At 40.5% G+C, this 21,178-nt stretch overlaps 1 protein-coding gene across 1 annotated transcript in view; it reads left to right on the top strand.

The window, feature by feature from the left end:
• Positions 1 to 20,753, top strand: part of LOC149218045 (uncharacterized) — a 117,808-nt gene extending 97,055 nt beyond the window's left edge. Inside the window, exons 2-3 of the mRNA XM_089382338.1 lie at positions 19,447 to 19,594; positions 19,717 to 20,753. Of these exons, the coding sequence (XP_089238464.1) occupies positions 19,447 to 19,594; positions 19,717 to 19,748 (180 nt within the window). The 3' untranslated portion in view covers positions 19,749 to 20,753. The remainder of the gene's footprint in view (positions 1 to 19,446; positions 19,595 to 19,716) is intronic.
• Positions 20,754 to 21,178: the final 425 nt, after the last annotated feature.

Genomic DNA, 21,178 nt, shown 5'->3' with positions numbered 1-21,178 from the left:
AGTATTATATTGAGTCAATATAAAGAGTACATATAAGAGACAGCAAGGGACTAGCGTCCTTGCAAGCATATGAAAAACAAAACTTACAGACATAGGATCTCCCTAAGGAGATCAAAACTTCGTTATGCCAAAATCAGAGCAAAAATAGTCTTTAGAAATGCCAGGATTAACAGATGATTGAGTACTTATAACAAAAAGAGGCTAACTGAGTAGCTAGTAAGGATAAGGAAGAAACAAAAAGGTCAGATCATAGTCCAGGGATGGAAAAATCCTGGATGAAGCAAGAACAATCATCATCAGAAATCATCAAAGACAGTCCTTCCTTCGATAGACGGTCAGCATGAACATTTTGGGAATGGAGGATGTGGTTAATTGAGCACTGATCCATGTTATTCCAGAAATACATAATCCTATCCATCCATCCTGATAAATGAGGACATCTGATGCGGCATGCTCCCCTAACATGGTCAATCATGGATTTTGAGTCACCGAATATTGAAATGTTCTGAATCTCGAAAAACACACAGAAGGCCAGCAGTCCAGCAAGAGCCCTTGCTTCAGCCACGCTGTTTGTACCACTCCCCCTGTTCCAAGATAAAAAATATTGCAGCTTCTCGTCCATGATGACGTGGACCTCGCATCCACAGATGTTATTCTATTCGGCCCCATCAAAGAAAGCACAGGGCATGCAATTGAGAGGATTTGCCACCTCTTTTTTGCGATCCGATTTCATCTTGTGCTGTTTAACATGCAACATATCATGAGAAGACAAAATATGATGCAAGGATGATTTTAGAGGCTCTTTTGAGTCTTGGAAGATCTTGGCATTCCTCCATTTCCATAAGCTCCATAAGACTATGATAAACAGAGAGCGCCACGTATCCTTTTGCGCGCACCACCATTGAAAGGCAACCTAGACTGAAACAAAAACAACATGAGGAAAACCATAAAGCAGAGATAATTCGTACCAGATCTGAAGGGAAGAACCGCATTGGAAGAACATATGAAGGTTTGATTCCTCCGCAACTTCACACATGGAGCATCAACTCGGACCATGCCAGCTCCTCTTCCTCAAATTGTCCCAAGACAAATTGCGGTTGTTGAAGACCAGCCAAGAGAATAAGATCATTTTGAGAGGGCATCCCAATTTCCAGAAGCATTGGGGGAATATAGAGCAGGAGATTGAAGCCTTGGAATAAATCATATCAGCATATATGTCTTTAACACTAGCAGGCGACTTCGCATTTGGAACAATCCATGTAAGTTGGTCCACTATTCCAGAGCGATGGATTCCCATGCTGCAACAAGCATCTTTAACTGATTTCCATTCTTGAAGAAGCGAGACAGGCAAATGAAGGTCATGTGCATCTTTCCACAAGGGAATAGGACCATTCCAGGAAGAAATCAGTTTATCCCACGTGAAAATGCCCTTTCTATGAAGGAACGGAATAAGATTTTCAGAGAAAATAGCACGATCGCGCCCGCCCACGATGGAGTCAATGCCGATGTAGATTCGGTTGCCAGAGAAAAGGTTCCAACTCAGGTGGTCCAAGAAGTATTGCTGGACTTTCCTCAGACTGAGCCATATAGCAGATCCGTGGCAAATTCCAATTGATCTCCTCCTATACCAAAATTCTAGATCTTTATCTTGCAGATATTTCTTTCTAATAGTTAGACTCCACAGACCATCTCCATAAATGCCCCTCAGCAGCGATTTACATCAATGTTGTTAAAAGCGCGATCGGGATTAAATCGGCGCCGGGAATAAAGCGGAAAAATCGGCAAAAGCGGGAAAAAAGCGTTTGGCACAAAAATATTCATTTTTTTTCAATTTTTTTAATATCTAAACCATCTACAACATAAAATAAATACATTGACACATAAATATAATAAAAAAACTAATATATAAGATGTTTAATATCATTTCTAGCGCTAAAATCACACATAACATTGAATCATGTCCTGAATAGTAAGTCCTGAGTCCCAACTCAGCCTCAAAATATCAACAAAAAATATGATAATGTATCTCATCATGTCATAATGTCATATACAATAAAATGAAAGTCTAATCCTATTGATTTCCTCTGCCCCTCTTGCGAGAAAATGGCACAACTTTCTCTTTCCCTCTAGATGTAGAAGCTGGTGCCTGTGCTGGTGGAAATGGCAGTGGAGTCTGACGTGCTCTAGAAGCTGAAGAACTAGTAGTAGCAGCTACAGGAGGCTGAGGTAGACGGAGACCACGTCCTCTACTGGTGGTAGTGGTAGCCCGGGTAGGCGGTGTCACCTCCTCCTCCTGCTCCTCCTCCTCCACCTGCTCCTCCTCCTCCTCCTGCTCCCTCCTCCTGCTCCTCCTCCTCCTGCTCCTCTCCTGCTCCTCCTCCTCCCCTCCTCCTCCTCCTCCCCCTCATCCTGCACTAACCAATCATCAGTGGGATCCATGAGAGGCCTCTCGGTCTCAACCCTCCATTCAGCAGTGGTGTCAATCCCATCCAATGAGATGGCTTCCGTATCAGGTGTCCTCTCTAGTTGTCTCACCCACAATCGAAGATTGTAGTAGACATAGACCATGTCATTAAGTCTATGGGACTCCAACCTGTACAAAGTTCATGAAATAATAATTAATAATTAATATTATAAAAAAAATATTGTTTAAAACTTTAATGAATTCAAAAATTTATTTGGAAATTTGCAATATTTTAAATGTTTAAGTGTTAACCTATTGCGCTTCTTGTTGTGTATTTTTTCAAATACACTCCAATTGCGCTCACATCCTGAGGAGTTGCATGTTTGGCTAAGGATGCGTACGGCAAGCTTTTGCAAAAGGGGTACTCTGCCACCATACATCTTCCACCATGCGTCTACAACAAAATTACAAATAAAATTTTAAATAAACATAAGAAAAAAATGGAATTTGAAGAGACAATGAAATTTGAAACAAAGTTACAAAGTACAAACTAAAAAATACCTGGCATTTTAATCGTCCTATCAGTGACAGCCATCTCAAAGCCAAATGTGCCACCTGACATCTTATATGTCTCAATTTGTCTAGAGATCTCTATACGTTGTTCTGGAGATCTCACCATCTTCTGGACACAGGTTAATAATCCTTCCACGACCTCAGCATCAAAATCAAACCCACATGCATAAGAAAATGCAGGGTTCAGGAAAAGCCCAGCAGCATGAATGGGACGATGGAGTGTGTTGTTCCATCGCTCATCAATCACTTCCCATAGAAGGAGTTGTCTCTGAAACCCATCATCTCCCTTATCATCATAGTAGGACCGAATGGCTTCTTTGGCCCTGTCCATGGCTTCATACAAATAGCCCATTGCGGGCTTCTCACCATCAACCAACCGAAGAACCTTTACCAAAGGTTCAGTAACAGCGCACACCTCCTGCACTCCCGCCCAGAAGTCTTCCTGGTATGAAACTAGTCTGCACACGGCCTCTCCTTCTGGTTTGCGGCTCATTGACGAAGCACGCCACTCCTCTGAAAGAAACATTCTCTTCAAATCCCACATAGAATTCAAGAGGGATTGAAGAGATATGAAACTCGTCGCAAACCGTGTAATGGCGGGGCGCACCAACTCTTTGTTGTTGGTGCATTTTCTCATCAAGCTAAGCACAGATGTGTGATTGTAAATAAATTTTGTGATGCTTTTTGATGAGTCAACAATATCTTTGACAAAGGGAATTTTCCCTATGTCCTCTAACATCAAATCAATACAATGGGCAGCACAAGGTGTCCAAAATAAAGTAGGATGCTTGTCCATAAGCATTCTACCAGCAGCAACATAATTTGCAGCATTGTCCGTTATGACTTGGACAACATTTTCTGCACCCACCTCCAAAATAAACACATCCAGCAAATCACATAAAGTTCTTGCATCTTTGATTTGATGAGTTGCATCAATAGATTTGATAAACATAGTCCCCTTGGGACAACTAACCAAGAAGTTTATAAGGGTTCTCCCCTTTTCGTCAGTCCAACCATCTGACATAACAGTGCATCCTGTTTGTGCCCATGATGCCATAAAATCCTCCAATCTTTGGGTGCAGTCACGCTTTTCCTCTTGAAGAATCCGGCCTCTGAAATCATGAAGAGAAGGGATTTTGTACCCCGGGCCAACACTGGCAATAGCATCAACAGTAGGTTGGAAAAATGGATTATTCCTTACAATGCTGAAAGGAATATCACTCCAGAGGAGAAATTTTGCCATCAACCTATCAGCTTGTTCTTTTTCAGTTCTTTTTAGCATTGAACCGATAGTTGGTTGTGAACCAGGTGTGGTTCGAGGAACAAAAAATGATGATGCAGCTACCGGATTGACTGACGCTGCAGTAGAACCAGTGCCACTTGGCCCACTTCCTTCAGCTGACCTTTTTAGTTGCCTTTTGAGTTCTTCTTTGGCCTCTCTAGTGTGCTCTAATTCTCCCAATGCTCTCATGGCTCTTTGGATAATTTCAGGATTTGTATTTATACAGGGCCCCACATCACGTCCAGGGATTTGTGCAAGGTGGAACTTCAACCTGTACACCCCCCGAATATCTCCTTTCCACACAACTTGCAATTCAAGTTTTGTCTATCATTCGGAGCTTTAGGTTCACCATATTCCCAGAAAGGATCCAATTTCCTTGGCATGTTTGTTTTTGAATTTTGAATTTGCAAACCTATGGAAAAATAAGGATTAGGAAATAGGAATTTAGGATTACAAATTACAATTTAACATTTACAAAATTACAAGTTACAAATTTACAAAATCCCAAGTTACCCAACCAAATGGCAAATGCCAAAAAACAATGAAAATCAAAAAACATAAACAATGTTTAAAAAAAAATGAAAAAAAAAATAAAAAATTGGTTCCCATAGTCATACCAAGTTACCCATCCCAAATCAATGAAAAATTACAAAAAAATCTTTAAAAACAATGAACATTGAAAACAAATGGTGCCCATATGAAATTTCTCAACCAAAAACAATGAAAAACAAAGTTTATAACAAGGAAAACAAAAAAAATTTAATCTACATACCGTTTTTATGGACAAATTGGTGATCTTGTCTTGGATTTCTCCTAAAACCACGACAAATTGGTGATCTTGTCTTGGATTTCTCCTAAAACCACTTGGATTCGCTCCCAAACCCTTCAGCTCTCCTCCACAAGGCGTCTCCTCCTCCTCCGCGCGGCGAAAGTCAGAAATGACTAATAAAAAATCGATTTTCATAACTTAAAGCCCGCTGCCCCGCGCCTCGGCGCTTTTTTCAATAAAAAATCGCGACTTTTTCGGAAAATAGCGATTTTTTCAAAGAATCGCGATTTTTTAAAAAAAATAAAAAAAAGCCCGCGATTTTTTGGGATAAAAATCGCGATTTAAGCGGGATAGTGATAAAATCGCGATTTTTGAAAAATCGCGATTTTATCGCGATTTTAACAACACTGATTTACATAATAGCGCTCTGCCAAAAGATCGCATGTCAAGCAAGCCCCATCCACCAAGCTTCTTTGGCACGAGATTTTCTCCAGCTTCGACAAGTGGATTTTACTCTGACTGGAACTTCCAACCCAAATAAAATTTGCCAACAATTTATTCATCTTATGAATAATGCTAGCTGGAAGGAACAAAATATGAGCCCAATAAACAGCTAACTGCGCTAAAACTAACTGAGATAGAATAAGTCTCCCTGCCACAGAGAGAGCCCTGAATTCCCAGACCGAGATTTTTTTATAAAATCTTTCCAGTACCCATTGCCAATCCGCTCTGGAGTAGCCTTTGGCCTTCAATTAAAATCCCAGATATTTCAGGCCTTCTTTAATCGATTTCGAACCAATACCAAGCAAATCGGCAATCCATATCACCATTTCCATGTTTGTGTCATTATGGTAAAGGGAAGATTTTCCTTTGTAACACAACCCATGGTAATTCATGTAACACAACCCATCACTAATGTCATTTTATCTATTTAGTGAATATATAAATAATCAAAAAGTTCAATTGTTTAGAAAAAATAAAAGCCTATACTGCCACCATATTATTCAAACCTACTATTTTTATCCAATGTCTCCAACAAGTCAAAAACCTGCAAAAATAATCATGCATTTATTTACCACTACAAAATTTTCTTGGCACGAGTAGAAGACAAAATTGGAGATTCATACAAAATTATAGTTCTACAATGCTAGCAACAGATTTTAGCAAAGAATCATCAGCATGAACAAGACCAATTTTGTCCCTGTTACCACGAAATTTAGCAGACCTTGGAGAGGGAACCCTACAAGGCTAAAGCTAAACCAAGTGCTAACAATGGGGTAGCGGTCGACTGTCATCACAGCCAAAACCCACTTCTCTTTATGGACTTTCGCCGTTGGGAGGAGTCCTGGTAGGATAAGATTACCTATGAAAGATATTCTAAGGGTAGAGAATAAGGTGACAAGCTAGGATCTCCTCAAGAAAGACTCAATATATGGTTCAAGGCTTTGCTAGGAAGCAATTCACTTTCTACAACGAGACCTAGAAAGATATGCACAAGACCTAGGGTTTAATAGGTTAAATGAGTGTTGGAGTTCCCAAAAGTCAAGGCAAGGAGAAAAGGTTTCTTATGATTTGTTTCAACAAGGCCAAGGTTCATGAAACCTTCAAGAAAGTCCTCATGTTGAGAAAAGAGAACTAGGGTTTCCCTCTTAGGGCAAACACCTAGGGCAAAAAAAATTATGGATGAAATTGGAGTGGATGCTCACCAAAATGAGAGATCTTGTAGCCAAGACACTCCTCTTGATGTTTAGGCTCTCCAACCACCAAAAATCTTCTTCCCTAGAATTTTCACCAAGCCCTAGTTGACTAATCTAGCCTTTAAAGGACCAAATGTTAGGAGAGAGAAAAGATGGATGAAAAATAAGATTGATCACCAATGGTTTGGACTAGTGCCTTGTCCCTTGGGTATATGGAGTGAAGGATGTCAAAGATAAGCCAATCTTGTTCCTAAGGAGGCCGAAATTTGATGCCCTAGCACAAATTTCAAGCATTTACCCACTCAAGGAATAATGGAGTTTATGGGAAGAGCTTCAAAGAGTTTCACCACTAGGACAATTCTTACAATGTCATGTATGAGTAATGCATGCAATTTTCTTCTAGCTAGCATTCAATAGATATTCAACAAAATTAGGGCACAATTTAGCATAAACTAGAATCAATCATTCCATACATTAGACATAGAAACAAAAGATCTTCAACAATTAAGAGCACTTACAAGACAATTATGCAAGAAAATCCATCCATTATGCCAAGAATATCCAAAAATCAGCTCCAAATGTCAAAGTGCATCCAAGATCCAATATAATCCAAGAGAACAAGAAGTGTGAGTCTCTCTAAGGAGGCCAAAAATCCAAAGATGTGTGATGATGTGAGATGAAATGACATCTCACAAATATATATGAGTCCTCCTAACTCTAATTTTGCCTACAAGCCCCTAAAATTATAAAATAATGTGCAACAAAGCCTCTAGGTCATAGACCAACCTAGTAACCAATGTGAAATATAGATAAATCTCCACTAAGAGGGTTGAAATGCTAACATCGTGCATGCGTAGGCCTCTAGAGGGTTAATGTTGAGGCCTTCTTTTGCCATGTGGTAGAGGGCCTCTAAAATCATGATGGAGGGGTTGGCCCCTCTATCTATGTGCAAATCATTCTGTGGACCCCCAAAAATGTTTGGGGCACAAAATGGGGTCTCATGGATCTCCTAGTGGTGAAACCTTTGTCTTTGTTCCAATGTTGAGGGCACTGAAGATGGTGTTAACCCTCCCATGTCTCAAACTATGAGACAAACCTCATTTGGGCCTTGGCTCAACTGTCTGACCCTCATGAAGTGCTATGCCGGTTGGGGGCATGTTGGTCCAGGTGCATCATCCCATAGATAATATAAGGCAAAGTGCAAAAGTTGTGGGTGCTGAAGGTGCCCGTGGCTATAAATGATGCTCAAAAATGCTCTGGAGTCTTATGGTTCTCAACGCATCTCTTATAGGAGTCAATATGTCCCTCTAGAGATCCTGGGCCCCAGTTAAGTTGCCCAAACTTATAGATGGAACCACCTGCCAATCACACACAATATCTAGTGTTGCAATTTTCATCACTAGGTACATTAATTATTAGTGGATCTTAGTGAACCAAGCTTGAAAGAAATGAGCATAATAATACTTCATATGTGGCTGCTCTTCTAAAATTGGGACCTTAGTCACATAATAATGTTACTTCCTTAGGTAGGAGTGGCTAATAGACGACCCTATTAGGTGTTTCCAACCCCCAAAGGGAAGTGATATATCCTTAGTCCTCCCTTCAATTGATTGGTGCCATGTAAATAACGATGGAACAAAAGGGGAAAAAGGAGCTTCATGGCCAAGTTCCATAGTCGAAGGGACCAGTTATGATGTGATACCTCATTCTGGGCATATAGATGTCAAGAGGGAATAATCGTGGATGCATGATTTACCTTGGATTTTGTTTTTCCACCCCTCTATATTGTCTTTTGCTTTTTCTTGATTTTTTCCTTGTATTACTGCTCGTAGCTTGAGGAATGTGAACTTTCTTTATATGATGTATAGCACTTATTACTCCCTTTAGGATGGGGCAATTCATCGCCAATAAGGGGTTGGGACATTCAAGGGTTCCTTGTCTTCTATGAGAGAGGCAACATTGGCCTAGAAACCGAGTGATGGCCATATGATAGAGGTAGAGCTTATGCTTGGCTTTTGTCCACGTGTTAATTTATAAGTCCCAACCATCTTTTGCATTTTGATTTTTCTTTTTCTTTTTTCTTGTGGCCATCATATGCTTTTTCTTTTTCTTTTAGTTGCATCAACCTCCCAGAGTGCATTTCGAGGACCTACCCGAGGTATGATGATGTGTGGGTGCCAAATCCCACTGAACCAATGATCAGTTGACCCAAAGAAGGGAGGTGGAATAAGGGCTCATAATGTACGGAGGTTAGTGATAATTATGGAAAAAGGGATAGATGGGACACGCTATCTCAATCATGGATTCTTAAGTTGTGCCCCTTCCTAAAGCCACAAGCCATTAGGGGTGATCCCACTGCACTAGGATAGAGAATTAACCCCCCATTTAAGGTGAGGGATCAAGACCATAGACAAGACCCTTCTTTCTTCCAAGTCACCCCATAATCCATGTTAAAATGCCCAAATACAAACAAGCATAAACACCCAATTGCATAATGAATTAAGTAATTTTGATTAGAAGCCCACATTCCAACATGTGCTCTTGACAAATGGGCAAGGAAACATATGGTCGATGTAGATGGTGAAGATATGGATGGCACGTCACATCAGCTACAAGGTGGCTCTCTGAGGTTGTTGGTTGTCGACTAGTTGAGGTGAATGGGAGAAAAGTTTCTCCTAGGGGTCACCCACTTTTGGTGGGTAACAGTCCACACAAAGAAAAATATTAAGTTGAATATTAAAGCTATGTTTGATATATCATATTGTTAAATTTCCATTCAACCTAACATTGGGTATATCATTAACCTAGCAAAAAGCAAATCTATAGAATAATTTACACAATTGGTTTTTAACTTGGTTAGCGGAAGCAAAATTATGCCCTACAAAGTTTTTCATTAATAATCCAAACTTATGTGGGCTCCTGTCCTGGGACAATGGCCCAACTAAGAAAATACAGAATACTAATAAACCTAGTTCTAGTCTAGTAGGTCTATCCTATATCAGTGCTCGATCTTCTCTGCAGATCTAGATCTCCAACCTCTTTGCACTCCCTCAAACCAAGCACACTTGCTCACTGAGGTGCCTATTTCTCTTCTCCTTAACCTCACTTTTATAACTTTACATTGAGCTAAAAAATAACCCTCACCCTAATCTCTAAAAATTGACAACCAAGATTAGATCTCGCCTCACATGAGATCAACGACTAAGATTAAAACATAATTATTTACTTTTCCTAAGTTTCTTTTAGCTCAAAAGTCAACATAATAATGTGTTTTTTCCTAAGTTAGACTTAGGCTAAGTTACATTAGCAATCTTGCTCACACTAGAGCAAGTGCTTAAGAAAACTGTGGGCAACTTTTGGACGCCTAGACACAAGGCCCGTATAGAAGTACCTGCCCAAGCTACAAATATAAACACAAACCCTATATCAAATCTAGGTTTAGATGAATCTAAATTAGTGTGTAACAACCTATCTATAATACAGAGAACACAAGAATAATAGCAGGCATACGATGCATGCATATGATAGCTACATATGCATGTGTCGCATGCACCACACTAGTATTTATATACTAAATTAACTATAAGTATTAAATATCATGACGCTTCTTCAAATAGAAGTTATATTCACCCATCAATACCCATATTGCTTAAATACGTCATGATTAATGGGTAAATACTAAATTTAAAATGTATAACGTAAAAATAATTATAAAAGATAAATGTTAAAAATTAAGCTAAATCCTAAAAGATGGTTATATAATTATACATTTTAGATTATTAATAAATTATATTAATAAGTTAATAAAATGATTAGAGAAAAATATAAATAATAAATAAACTAAGGGTAAGGTTCCTAGTATAATCCTAGGACCTTTATATTAAAAGAAATAAATAAAAAAAGAGAATATTAAACTTAAATTCATAATACCTTTATATTAAAAGAAATGACGTGACATGGGAGGGTGTCATGAGGAGATGAAACGATGGGTTGCTGGTGAAAGGGCGGTGACCGTTAAGAAACAGGATATAAACCAGAAAGAACAGTTTTGAAGGGAGGAAGGGAGAACGAAGGAAGGGGATACTGAAGAAGGACGGATCTTTGCAGACTTGAGTTACCAACAGAAGGAGAGCTGGTTGTTCTGAGGTTTCTGGGCATGGGGGAACAGTCTGCATCAACTGAGAAGCTTACTGGACTAAGGAGCGAGGTTCTACTCAGTTTGGCTGGGTGGTTTCAGTCTTTTGGTAACTGAAGCAGAGCAGCTTGAGGCATCATCAACCGCTGGAATACAGGTAGGTATTCTCATCAAATCTGTTAGTTAAATTTATCACAGGCTCATGATAAAAAAAAAAAAAAAAAAAAAAAAAAAAACTTTACTTTTTTTTTTTACATAGTGTGAATATTTAATGCACCCAACTCAATCCGTTGCTACATGGAGACTACATGATTCCAAGGATTTGTCACTTTCCTTGAACTCAATGAAGTTAGATGGTCAAATAATTTTATTGTATGGAGGTTAAAACATTCAACATTTTGGACCTTTTGGGTTTGTCTTCACTGAAATCATCTACAATTCTATCAATTCAAAATGATTCTTACCAGATTTAAAGTAAAATATGTCAATTTCCCTTCACGTTAATTTTAGTGACTAGAAAATCCATGTTTTGTAAATCCACTCAACAAACTACACAAAGTGTGAAATTTCCGAAATCCGAAATATTACTGCACCAACTGATTAAGTTTCTTCTATTTGTTAAATAAACTGAACAAATTATTTACTGTGTTCTACGGTAAATATCGAAACTAATACACTGCAGCCTTCACAAATAAAATGCTGCGGAAGAAAAATAATGTTGGAAGAATAGATCCACACACACACAAATACACAGTTATTTTTGAACCAATGTCCCCCGAAAAACCCAATCTGGGAAAATCGGTGTAGCAGCTGAGGGTTTTGTTATTATGCAGTAGTAAATCTGAGTACAAAACTATGGATGCTCAAATCCAACAATCCATACAGAGAAATGACTGACTGAAAGTCTGGTGAGAAAAATCTCACTCCCAACGGTGACCCGACACTGACCTTGGCTTAAGATGAGCTGCCCTCTGCTACCTCGAAGAAAAATAATGTTGGAAGAATAGATCCACACACACACAAATACACAGTTATTTTTGGACCAATGTCCCCGGAAAAACCCAACTTAGGAAAACCGGTGCAGTAGCTGAGGGTTTTATTATTATGCAGTAGTAAATTTGAGTACAAAACTATGGATGCTCAAATCCAACAATCCATACGGAGAAATGACTCACTGAAAGTTTGGTGAGAAAAATCTCACTCCCACCAGTGATCCGACATTGACCTTGGCTCAAGATGAGCTGCCCTCTGCTACCTCTGCGCAATCCCTGCGTCACACAACTCGGACCAACGTCTCTCTCGCTAACTGTTCAGCTTGTAGAAATTTCTGTTTTCCCACCCCGGTTTTCAGTTTCACCTTATTTCTCCCATGTAGTTAAATGCCCTTTCCCATAACCATACATTTAACAAGCTGAAAAAAATAAATATTGCTGAAAACACAAATTCTGGAAATTTTACAGAATGCTAGAAATTGCAGAAATAAAAAATCAGCAGTAATAAACAGCCATTAAAATACATTTAAACACTAAGATTTTTGGTCAACTTGACCCTGGAAAAACCCCCTACAACTCTTGGGGAAAACCAGTTTGAGAGCTCTTCTTTATTTCTGAAAATCGCCTTTTTACAGTGAGAAATATTCAGCAAAAAATCAGCAAGCAAACTTTTACAACTTATCTCAGCCTTGCTGAAACTCCGCCCTGCTGAAACTCCGCTGTACAGACTTGCTGAAACTCCGCCCTGCTGAAACTCCGCTGCTGAAACTCCGCAGCTCACTGTCCAGAAATCTCCCTTGCTCTCTTGCTCTCCTTCTCTCAATCTGCTCATGAAAGAATGAATGACCTTTTCCTCCTTTTCCTCCTTTAATCTAACCCCAAGTGACTTTTGGGTGATCCAAGTGACTTTTGGGTGATCCCTAAATCCAATGGCTGAAATAGATTGAGATCTAAGGCTGAGATTAAATGTTCATTTAAATCTTACTTTTTATTTTTTAATTCACCCCACTTTAATAAAAACCCACTTAGTCATTTATTTCCAAAGTCACTTTTCCTTTCTAATTTTTCATTGACTTTATAAAAGTCACTTTAAAATTAGACTTAGTAACTTTATCACTTAAAGTCACTTTAAATTAGATTTAACTTTATAAAACTATAAAGTCACTTTAGGAGAAAAATTAAATTCTTTTGGACACTTTTCCCTAGGCCAAAGATCAAAGCCTAAGGGAACCACCTGTTCTCCGGTACCAAATTTCAACACTCCCTCTTACCGAGGAAGGTGTTCCTCACCACACCCATCTTGTCTTTGAAGTAGACATGCTTGCCCGTGGTAAGGCTTTGGTAAGAATATCTGCAACCTGCTCATCAGTGGAAATATACTCAAGCTTCACAGCTCCCTTCTGAACATAGTCTCTGATGAAATGATATCTGATCCCGATATGCTTTGACATGTCATGAAGTACTGGATTCTCCGTGAGTTTAATGCAACTCTGATTATCACAGTAAATCACTGAAGGTGTCAACGGCTGACCAAATAAGCCAAACAACATCTTGCGAAGACAGATAGCCTCACAACTAGCTAGACTGGTTGCCATATACTCTGCTTCCGCTGAACTCAGTGCTACTGACTGCTGCTTCCGGCTGAACCATGACACTACTGCTGAACCCAACCCAAAACAACGCCCTGAAGTGCTCTTCCTATCAGAAGCACAACCTGCCCAATCAGAATCAGTGTATCCTGCCAATCTCATTCCATCTCCCTGCCTGTAGTCCAGACCATAATCCATTGTCCCTTGCAAGTACCGCAAAATGTGTTTTGCAGCCACCTAGTGAACCTTCCTAGGCTCACACATAAACTGACTCATCGTGTTGTCTGCAAAATAGATATCTGGTCTAGTATTGACCAAATACATCAAGGAACCAATCAGCTGCCTGTACAATGTGGGATCCACCAACTCGGAATCCGAAGCATGAAGCTTCTTCCAGTTGGTGATCATCGGTGTCGACATGGGTCTACAATCCTCCATGTGGAATCTGCTAAGGATGTCCACAATATACTTCCCCTACCCCAGGAAGAAATGCCCCTCCTCCTGCCGCACCTCCAAGCCCAAAAAGTAATGCATCAAGCCGATGTCCTTCATCTCAAACTCTGTCGCAAGATCTCTCTTGCAGTGCTCTATGAGTCTCTCTGCACCTGTAATGACCAAGTCATCCACATACAGCACCAGAATGAGAGGCTCCTCACCAACCACAATAAAGTAAAGGTTCGAATCTGCCTCACTCTTTGTGAAACCCATCCCCTGCAAATATGTATCTATCCTGGAGTACCAAGCTCAGGGAGCTTGCTTCAGGCCATAAAGGGCCTTCTTCAGTCTGCACACATGGGACTCCTTCCCATGCACCTCAAAGCCCTGTGGCTGCTCAATGTACACCTCCTCCTGTATGAAGCCATTGAGAAATGCAGTCTTCACATCCATCTGGTGGATCTTCCAACCCATCTCTGCTGCTATCGATATAATGGAGCGGATCGAAGTATATCGAGCCACAGGAGCGAAGGTCTCCTCATAATCAACTCCCTCTACCTGGGAGAACCCTCTAGCCACAAACCTTGCTTTGAATTTCTCAATGCTGCCATCTGCAGCATGCTTTACCTTGTAAAGCCATCTGGAAGTAACCGCGGATTTGCCCTCAGGCCTCGGCACCACCTCCCAAACATCATTCTTCATGATAGAAGAATACTCCTCCTGCATGGCCTCTCTCCAGACCTGCTGGCTAGCTGCCTCCTCATAGCTAGAAGGCTCAGAATCAAGGATGCTGGTAACCATCGCCATATAGCTACAAAACCTCTCAGGTGGTCTACTCTCTCTGACCGGCCTCTTCAGCTCAGCAACAGATGAGGCATCTCTAAGGTGTCCTCAAGCCACTTGGGCTTCCTCTTCCCTGAGCACACTTCTCCCACCGGAGAATGAAACTCCTCTCCTCATCATCATCAGGAGCCTGAACTCCTGACTGTCTGTCTGTTGTCCTCCTGCCTGCACCTGAACCTGTAGAAGCTGAGGTACCGTGTGAACTGTCCATCAGTGGACTCCCTAGTGAACTGCTCTGTGAACTGCTCTGCATGCTGCCCGGAGCACCACCCCTCTGGCTCTGTGAGCCACTGCTCACTGACGGACCTGACATCCTCATAGATGTTCCTCCTGATCCCTGCCCACTGGATCCCTGCGACTGACTCAACTGCTGCTAAGGGTCTGGCTGATCCAGATACTCTAACTCCCGTGACCTCCTAAAGGCCCTGTCCTCCTCGAACTTCACATCCCGTCTGACAACAACTCTCCTCTGTGCAGGAATGTAAATCCGAAAGTCCTTTGAGGTCTCATTGTAGCCCACAAAGATACCCTTCTCTGCAGTGGGCTCTAGTTTGGTCCTCTTCTCCTTGGTATATAGGAGTATGTAATGCATCCAAAGATATGAAGATGACCAATATCAGGCTTCTTCCCAGAGAAAGCCTCCTCCGGAGTCATGTGCCCCAAGGCACGATGCGGACTCCTGTTCTGCAAGTAAACAGCTGTGTTGCAGGCCTCTACCCACAAGAACAATGGCAACCCCTGATCATGTAACATGGCTTTGGCAGCCCCTATGATGGATCTGTTCTTCCTCTCTGCAACCCCGTTCTGCTGGGGGTTGTAAGGAACAGTGAACTCCCTCCTAATGCCTGCCTCCGCACAATAGTCAACAAACTCTCCAAGGGTGTACTCTCCTCCATTGTCCGACCTCAGGGACTTGATCTTTCGACCTGTCTGTGTCTCCACAAGAGCTCTGAACTCCTGAAACCGCTTGAAGACCTCACTCTTGGTCTTCAAAAAATAAATCCAGGTCCTCCTGGAGTGATCATCAATGAATAAAACATAGTACTCATATCCACTCAAGGAAACATGAGACATCCGACCGCTCACATTGGAATGAATCAAATCAAGTATCCCAGTCGCTCTGCTGTCACTGCTGGGAAAAGGGGATTTGGCAAACTTGCCCATCGCACAACCTCTGCAAGTATCAAAGTGATCAGTACTGAAATCTGGCACACCTGTAGTGATCTCCTGCAATGTCCTCAAGGCTCCATGATACATATGTCCCATCCTGCGGTGCCAAATCTCACACAGCTCAGAACTGCTAGCTCTGTTGTCGGTACTACTGCTCAATGCCAAAAGGGGCTGAAATGCAAACTTGTACACCTTTGCATGGCGTACACCTATCACTCTAGCTGAATCAGCTGGAGTGCCCCTGGGATACATCAACACCTATCCTCCCCTGAACAGTACCTCATATCCTCTGTCCTCCAAAGCTGAGACGGATATGAGGTTCTTCCTCATCCCTGGCACATAAAGAACATCTGACACTTTCAAGGGAGGTTTGGACTCCCTCTGAAATGTCAGTGTCCCCACCCCGACTGCTCTAACAACTCTGTCATCACCGAGTACTACCTCTATATCAGTGCCACTCTCTGAAAGCTCTGAGAAGTACTCACGGACTCCTGTCATGTGACGTGAAGCCCCACTGTCCACATACCAGATACCTGAAGATGCTCCGCTAATCGAGGGAAAAGCATGCTCCCTCTGAACCTGTGTGGCAGGTGATCCTGCACTAGAGGACTCACACGTAGTGAACGCAAACTCCCGGTCAAAACGACCTGCAAAGTCCTCAATCTCTGCTGAAGCTGCCACGTCCTGGTTCTTCCCCTTCTTCTTCTTCTTCTTCGGACACACAACTGCATAGTGTCCCATCTTTTGACAATTCCAACACTTCACCTTGGAATAGTCCTTCTGTGTGTTCCCCTGTTTACCTTTACCTTTGTCTTTGCCCCCACCACTGCTTGTGGAAGCCTGCTTCTTCCCTTCGCCTTTTTTGCCTCCTGCCATCAGTGCTACATCCTCATCTTGCTCAACTGGCTTGGCTGCCCCAAGCTGGCCTTTCCTGATCTCTGTGTGAATGCAATCATCCCAAAACCTCTCCCATGTGGGAAAGGTCTCACGTGCACAAACCCCATCAGCAAAGTTCAACCATGAACGGGGGAGGCCATTCACTGCAATCCGCACCAACTCAGTGGGTGGAATGACCTCTCCAATCGCTGCCAACTCATCTCTCACATTAGTAATCTTTGTGAGATATCCAACTGCACTATCATTACCCATCTTAATGTTCTTCAGCTTCTCCTTCAGGACCATTTTCCGGTTCTCATTGGTACTCCGGTAGAGATTGGACAATGTTGTCCACATCTCATGGGCATTGCTCTTTCCTCTCACATGAGGAATGCAATGGTCTTTGATTCTGTCTAGAATCAGCCTCTTACCCTTGTTGTTCTTTTTATTATAAGCTGTCAACTGAGCAGCATCAGTAGGCACAACAACAGGGTTCTGTGTGGTATGCACCATGATATCCCAGACTTCTGCCTCCTCAAAGATACTCTGCATTCTCTCCTTCCAAACGCTGTAATTTGTATGTCCATCCAGCCTATCCTCCACCCTCAATCCCAATGACATCCTGCTGTCCTAAAACTGAAAAATAGCACTGCTGTAGTAAAGATAAAACTGCTGTTTATGAAAAAAATCAGCTTGCTGGAATTTTTCTGAGTGAAAAATCAGCTTGCTGGAATTTTTCTGAGTGAAAAATCAGCAGCTGTAATTTTTCCTTTTGCTGTCCCAAACTGCCCTTCAGCACTCAAGCTCTGATACCATGTAGAAATTTCTGTTTTCCCACCCCGGTTTTCAGTTTCACCTTATTTCTCCCATGTAGTTAAATGCCCTTTCCCATAACCATATATTTAACGCGCTGAAAAAAAAAAAATAAAAAATATATATATATATATATATATATATTGCTGAAAACACAAATTCTGGAAATTTTACAGAATGCTGGAAATTGCAGAAATAAAAAATTAGCAGTAATAAACAGCCATTAAAACACATTTAAACACTGAGATTTTTGGTCAACTTGACCCTGGAAAAACCCCCTACAACTCTTGGGGCAAACCAGTTTGATAGCTCTTCTTTATTTCTGAAAATTGTCTTTTTACAGTGAGAAATATTCAGCAAAAAATCAGCAAGCAAACTTTTACAACTTATCTCAGCCTTGCTGAAACTCCGCCCTGCTGAAACTCCGTTGTACAGATTTGCTGAAACTCCGCCCTGATGAAACTCCGCTGCTGAAACTCCGCTCTGCTGAAACTCCGCTGCTGAAACTCCGCAGCTCACAGTCCAGAAAGCTCCCTTGCTCTCTTGCTCTCCTTCTCTCAATCTGCTCATGAAAAAATGAATGACCTTTTCCTCCTTTAATCTAACCCCAAGTGACTTTTGGGTGATCCAAGTGACTTTTCGGTGATCCCTAAATCCAATGGCTGAAATAGATTGAGATCTAAGGCTGAGATTAAATGCTCATTTAAATCTCACTTTTTATTCTTTAATTCACCCCACTTTAATAAAGACCCACTTAGTCATTTATTTCCAAAGTCACTTTTCCTTTCTAATTTTTCATTGACTTTATAAAAGTCACTTTAAAATTAGACTTAGTAACTTTATCACTTAAAGTCACTTTTAAATTAGATTTAACTTTATAAAATTATAAAGTCATTTTAGGAGAAAAATTAAATTCTTTTGGACACTTTTCCCTAGGTCAAAGATCAAAGCCTAAGGGAACCACCTGTCCTCCGGTACCAAATTTCAACACAGCTGTTGTCTGGAAGATCGATTTTTCTGGTCTCCGGGCTCCCACTCTAGCTTCTGGAACTGAATCAATATTTCTCCCCAGCAAAATACAGCTTCCCCTCTGAAGCATTGCGCTGCCTCTTTGTGCACTCACCGGACTGGCAAATCTCCCTCAGATTGCATAGCACCAGGTGTTGATTATATGACATTACAAGGGCACTTGAAAAGTTTTCAAATGGTTATGTTGGTCATGCGTTTCATAGGAATTTTTTAGTTTTTTCAGATAGTGGAAAATGGAGGCCAGAGGTGATAGGTATGATGCAAATATATTGTTTGTTAGTGGCAGCCGTAAACGAATGAAGGTGTTAGTATACATGGATTTACCTTTGATTCCCGAAAATATCCAGTCTACATGTATTTACCTTTGATCCCTGAAGATATTTTAGTAAACATGGATTTACTTTTGATACCTCAGCTTTGCCAGCTCAAATCCAAAAGGGAAAAGGGTATTTTGAACTTGATTTTAATGGTGCTAGCCCTTCTTTCCCATCAAACAATACGGAGCATCGATTGTTTAGGGAGCTATTTCAAAGACTGTTTGTGGTTATGACCTTTTATGTGATGGCAGTCTGTTATTGATGAAATTACCACTCTTCTCTGGAAGGGTCAGCTCTGAAATTCCTAATTTTTATCTTAATATTAATTCACATGCATTTTCCAACTGTGTTTAATACTCTTCCTTTTCATGATGTTGTTTCTACTTTTGAGATTTGCTGTCCTGTGAAGGTATCTATTTGATATGAAACTCTAAAGGAGTATAGCACTTTGGATGTCTACCTTATCTTCTCCTGGTTGTGAAGTTACTAAATCTGACCTGTTTGTGAATGTATATACTATAGTCGTTGGCTGTTTTTACATTTGCAAATCAAGCAGGGTTGGACATGTTGGAAGCGACATTGGTTGCATTACAAGACATATCTTTGGACAAAATTCTGGGCGAAAATGGTCTCAGAAGATTTTTTACTGACTGGTCAAATTATCTGACAGGTGACCTCATTATTTCTTTCTCACAATCTCTGCAGTAAACACAACTGAATATATTTTAGGAGTACAAACAAACTCTGAAGTACTATATTCTTCACTGACTTGGGAAATCATGTTTCATGTAGGGTTATGCTACCTGTTGGGATATGTCTCTTAAGTATGGGAAGCCTTGCTTCATATGACTGGGCAACAGCTTGGAAGCTCCTGAATGATGAAAACAGTACCCACAGCGATGGTCCTTTATGTGACCATATTGTTCATGCAGAAGAATATATGAATATTCATTTTTGTGGAAATTAAGTAGTCAGCTTAATTATCAGATAATTTATGAAGCTTGTTTGGCGAATACTCTCAGAACTCAAATACATATAAATAACTTGGATGGATTTTGTAAGCACCACTTTCTTGTTGCATTTTGTTATATTTGAAGATTCTCTTTTACATCCTCTGAAAATCCACTTGTACATGCTTAAAATGGTCCTCAAGGAATCTGAAGGCAAACAAAATTGATGTTGAAATGGTTATATGATGGACCCTTTTGGGCGCCATCAAGTAACGACACATATAAAACCTGTCAATCTTGCAGACAGAACAAACAAAGCTGGACTTTCGCTGTCTCTAATGTAATCACTCTTGAGAAGAATCAGGAGAGTAGATACCCGGTATCCAAACACATCCAGGGAAAGTAAGCCTGTCTAGCAGCTTCAAAGTAGTTACTGTTTGTAAATTGTTCTTGGATTCCTTTTTTTCTGTTTTCCTGATTGGATGGAAACAATGAAAGCCAATGGCATCTTCAATATGCAAGACTCTGTAGATGATTTCCTGAAATAAAAGCAGACAACAATCTCCAATATGTCTGATGGTCGCTTCATGTGAGTTCGTATTTAACATATACCACCTTTTTCAGTTCAAAATAGACTGCAGCATGCTAAAATGTCTTCCAGCCTCCCTTGATGACAAATCGATATGAGCGATGTGATATACGTGCTTGTTACGAAGGAAAAGTCTACTTGGACGCTTTCCCTAATTGCATGAAAGAGCCATCACAAGTATCTATGAACTTGAAAGGACAATAAATGAATTTAAATTGCTCATGACAGATCTGACAGAAGAGCAACGTGGATCAAGTTGTCCGTTTATTGTAGAAGTCCCAGCAACATTCATAAACTGTCAGCATTAACATGCTTAAGAGAAGATTCATAGCTGAAATTTCTTTTCAAAATTGATAACTGTACGGCGTCCTAATATTTGGGAAAGCACTCTATGTTTTATTTATCTCATTTCTTTGTAAAATGGGTAAACGCTCTATGTTTAATTTATCGCATTTCTTTGTAAAACAATGATCTTGCAGGCACTACAATATGCAACCAAATGGACTAAAGGTCATATCTTCCAAATTTTAAAGATAAACTGAAAATGTCAATAGTAATCTTTGTATAAATAAAGCTCAATGCATTTAATCCACATCTATTCCGGACAGTCTTTGAATCTATAAATAAGTTATTAATTCATACATAGCTTAATTGAACCATCAATTAGGGGCACATCTACTACCAAATCTTAGTTTTTATTGTACAGATAGACTTG

The sequence above is a fragment of the Pinus tabuliformis genome, chromosome Q (genome assembly GCF_031772625.1).
Source record: "Pinus tabuliformis cultivar Carrire ecotype Pingquan chromosome Q, CPIR1, whole genome shotgun sequence".
Classification (NCBI taxonomy): domain Eukaryota; kingdom Viridiplantae; phylum Streptophyta; class Pinopsida; order Pinales; family Pinaceae; genus Pinus; species Pinus tabuliformis.
Note: the sequence above shows the minus strand (reverse complement) of the source record. Positions and strands in the feature narration are given on the sequence as shown.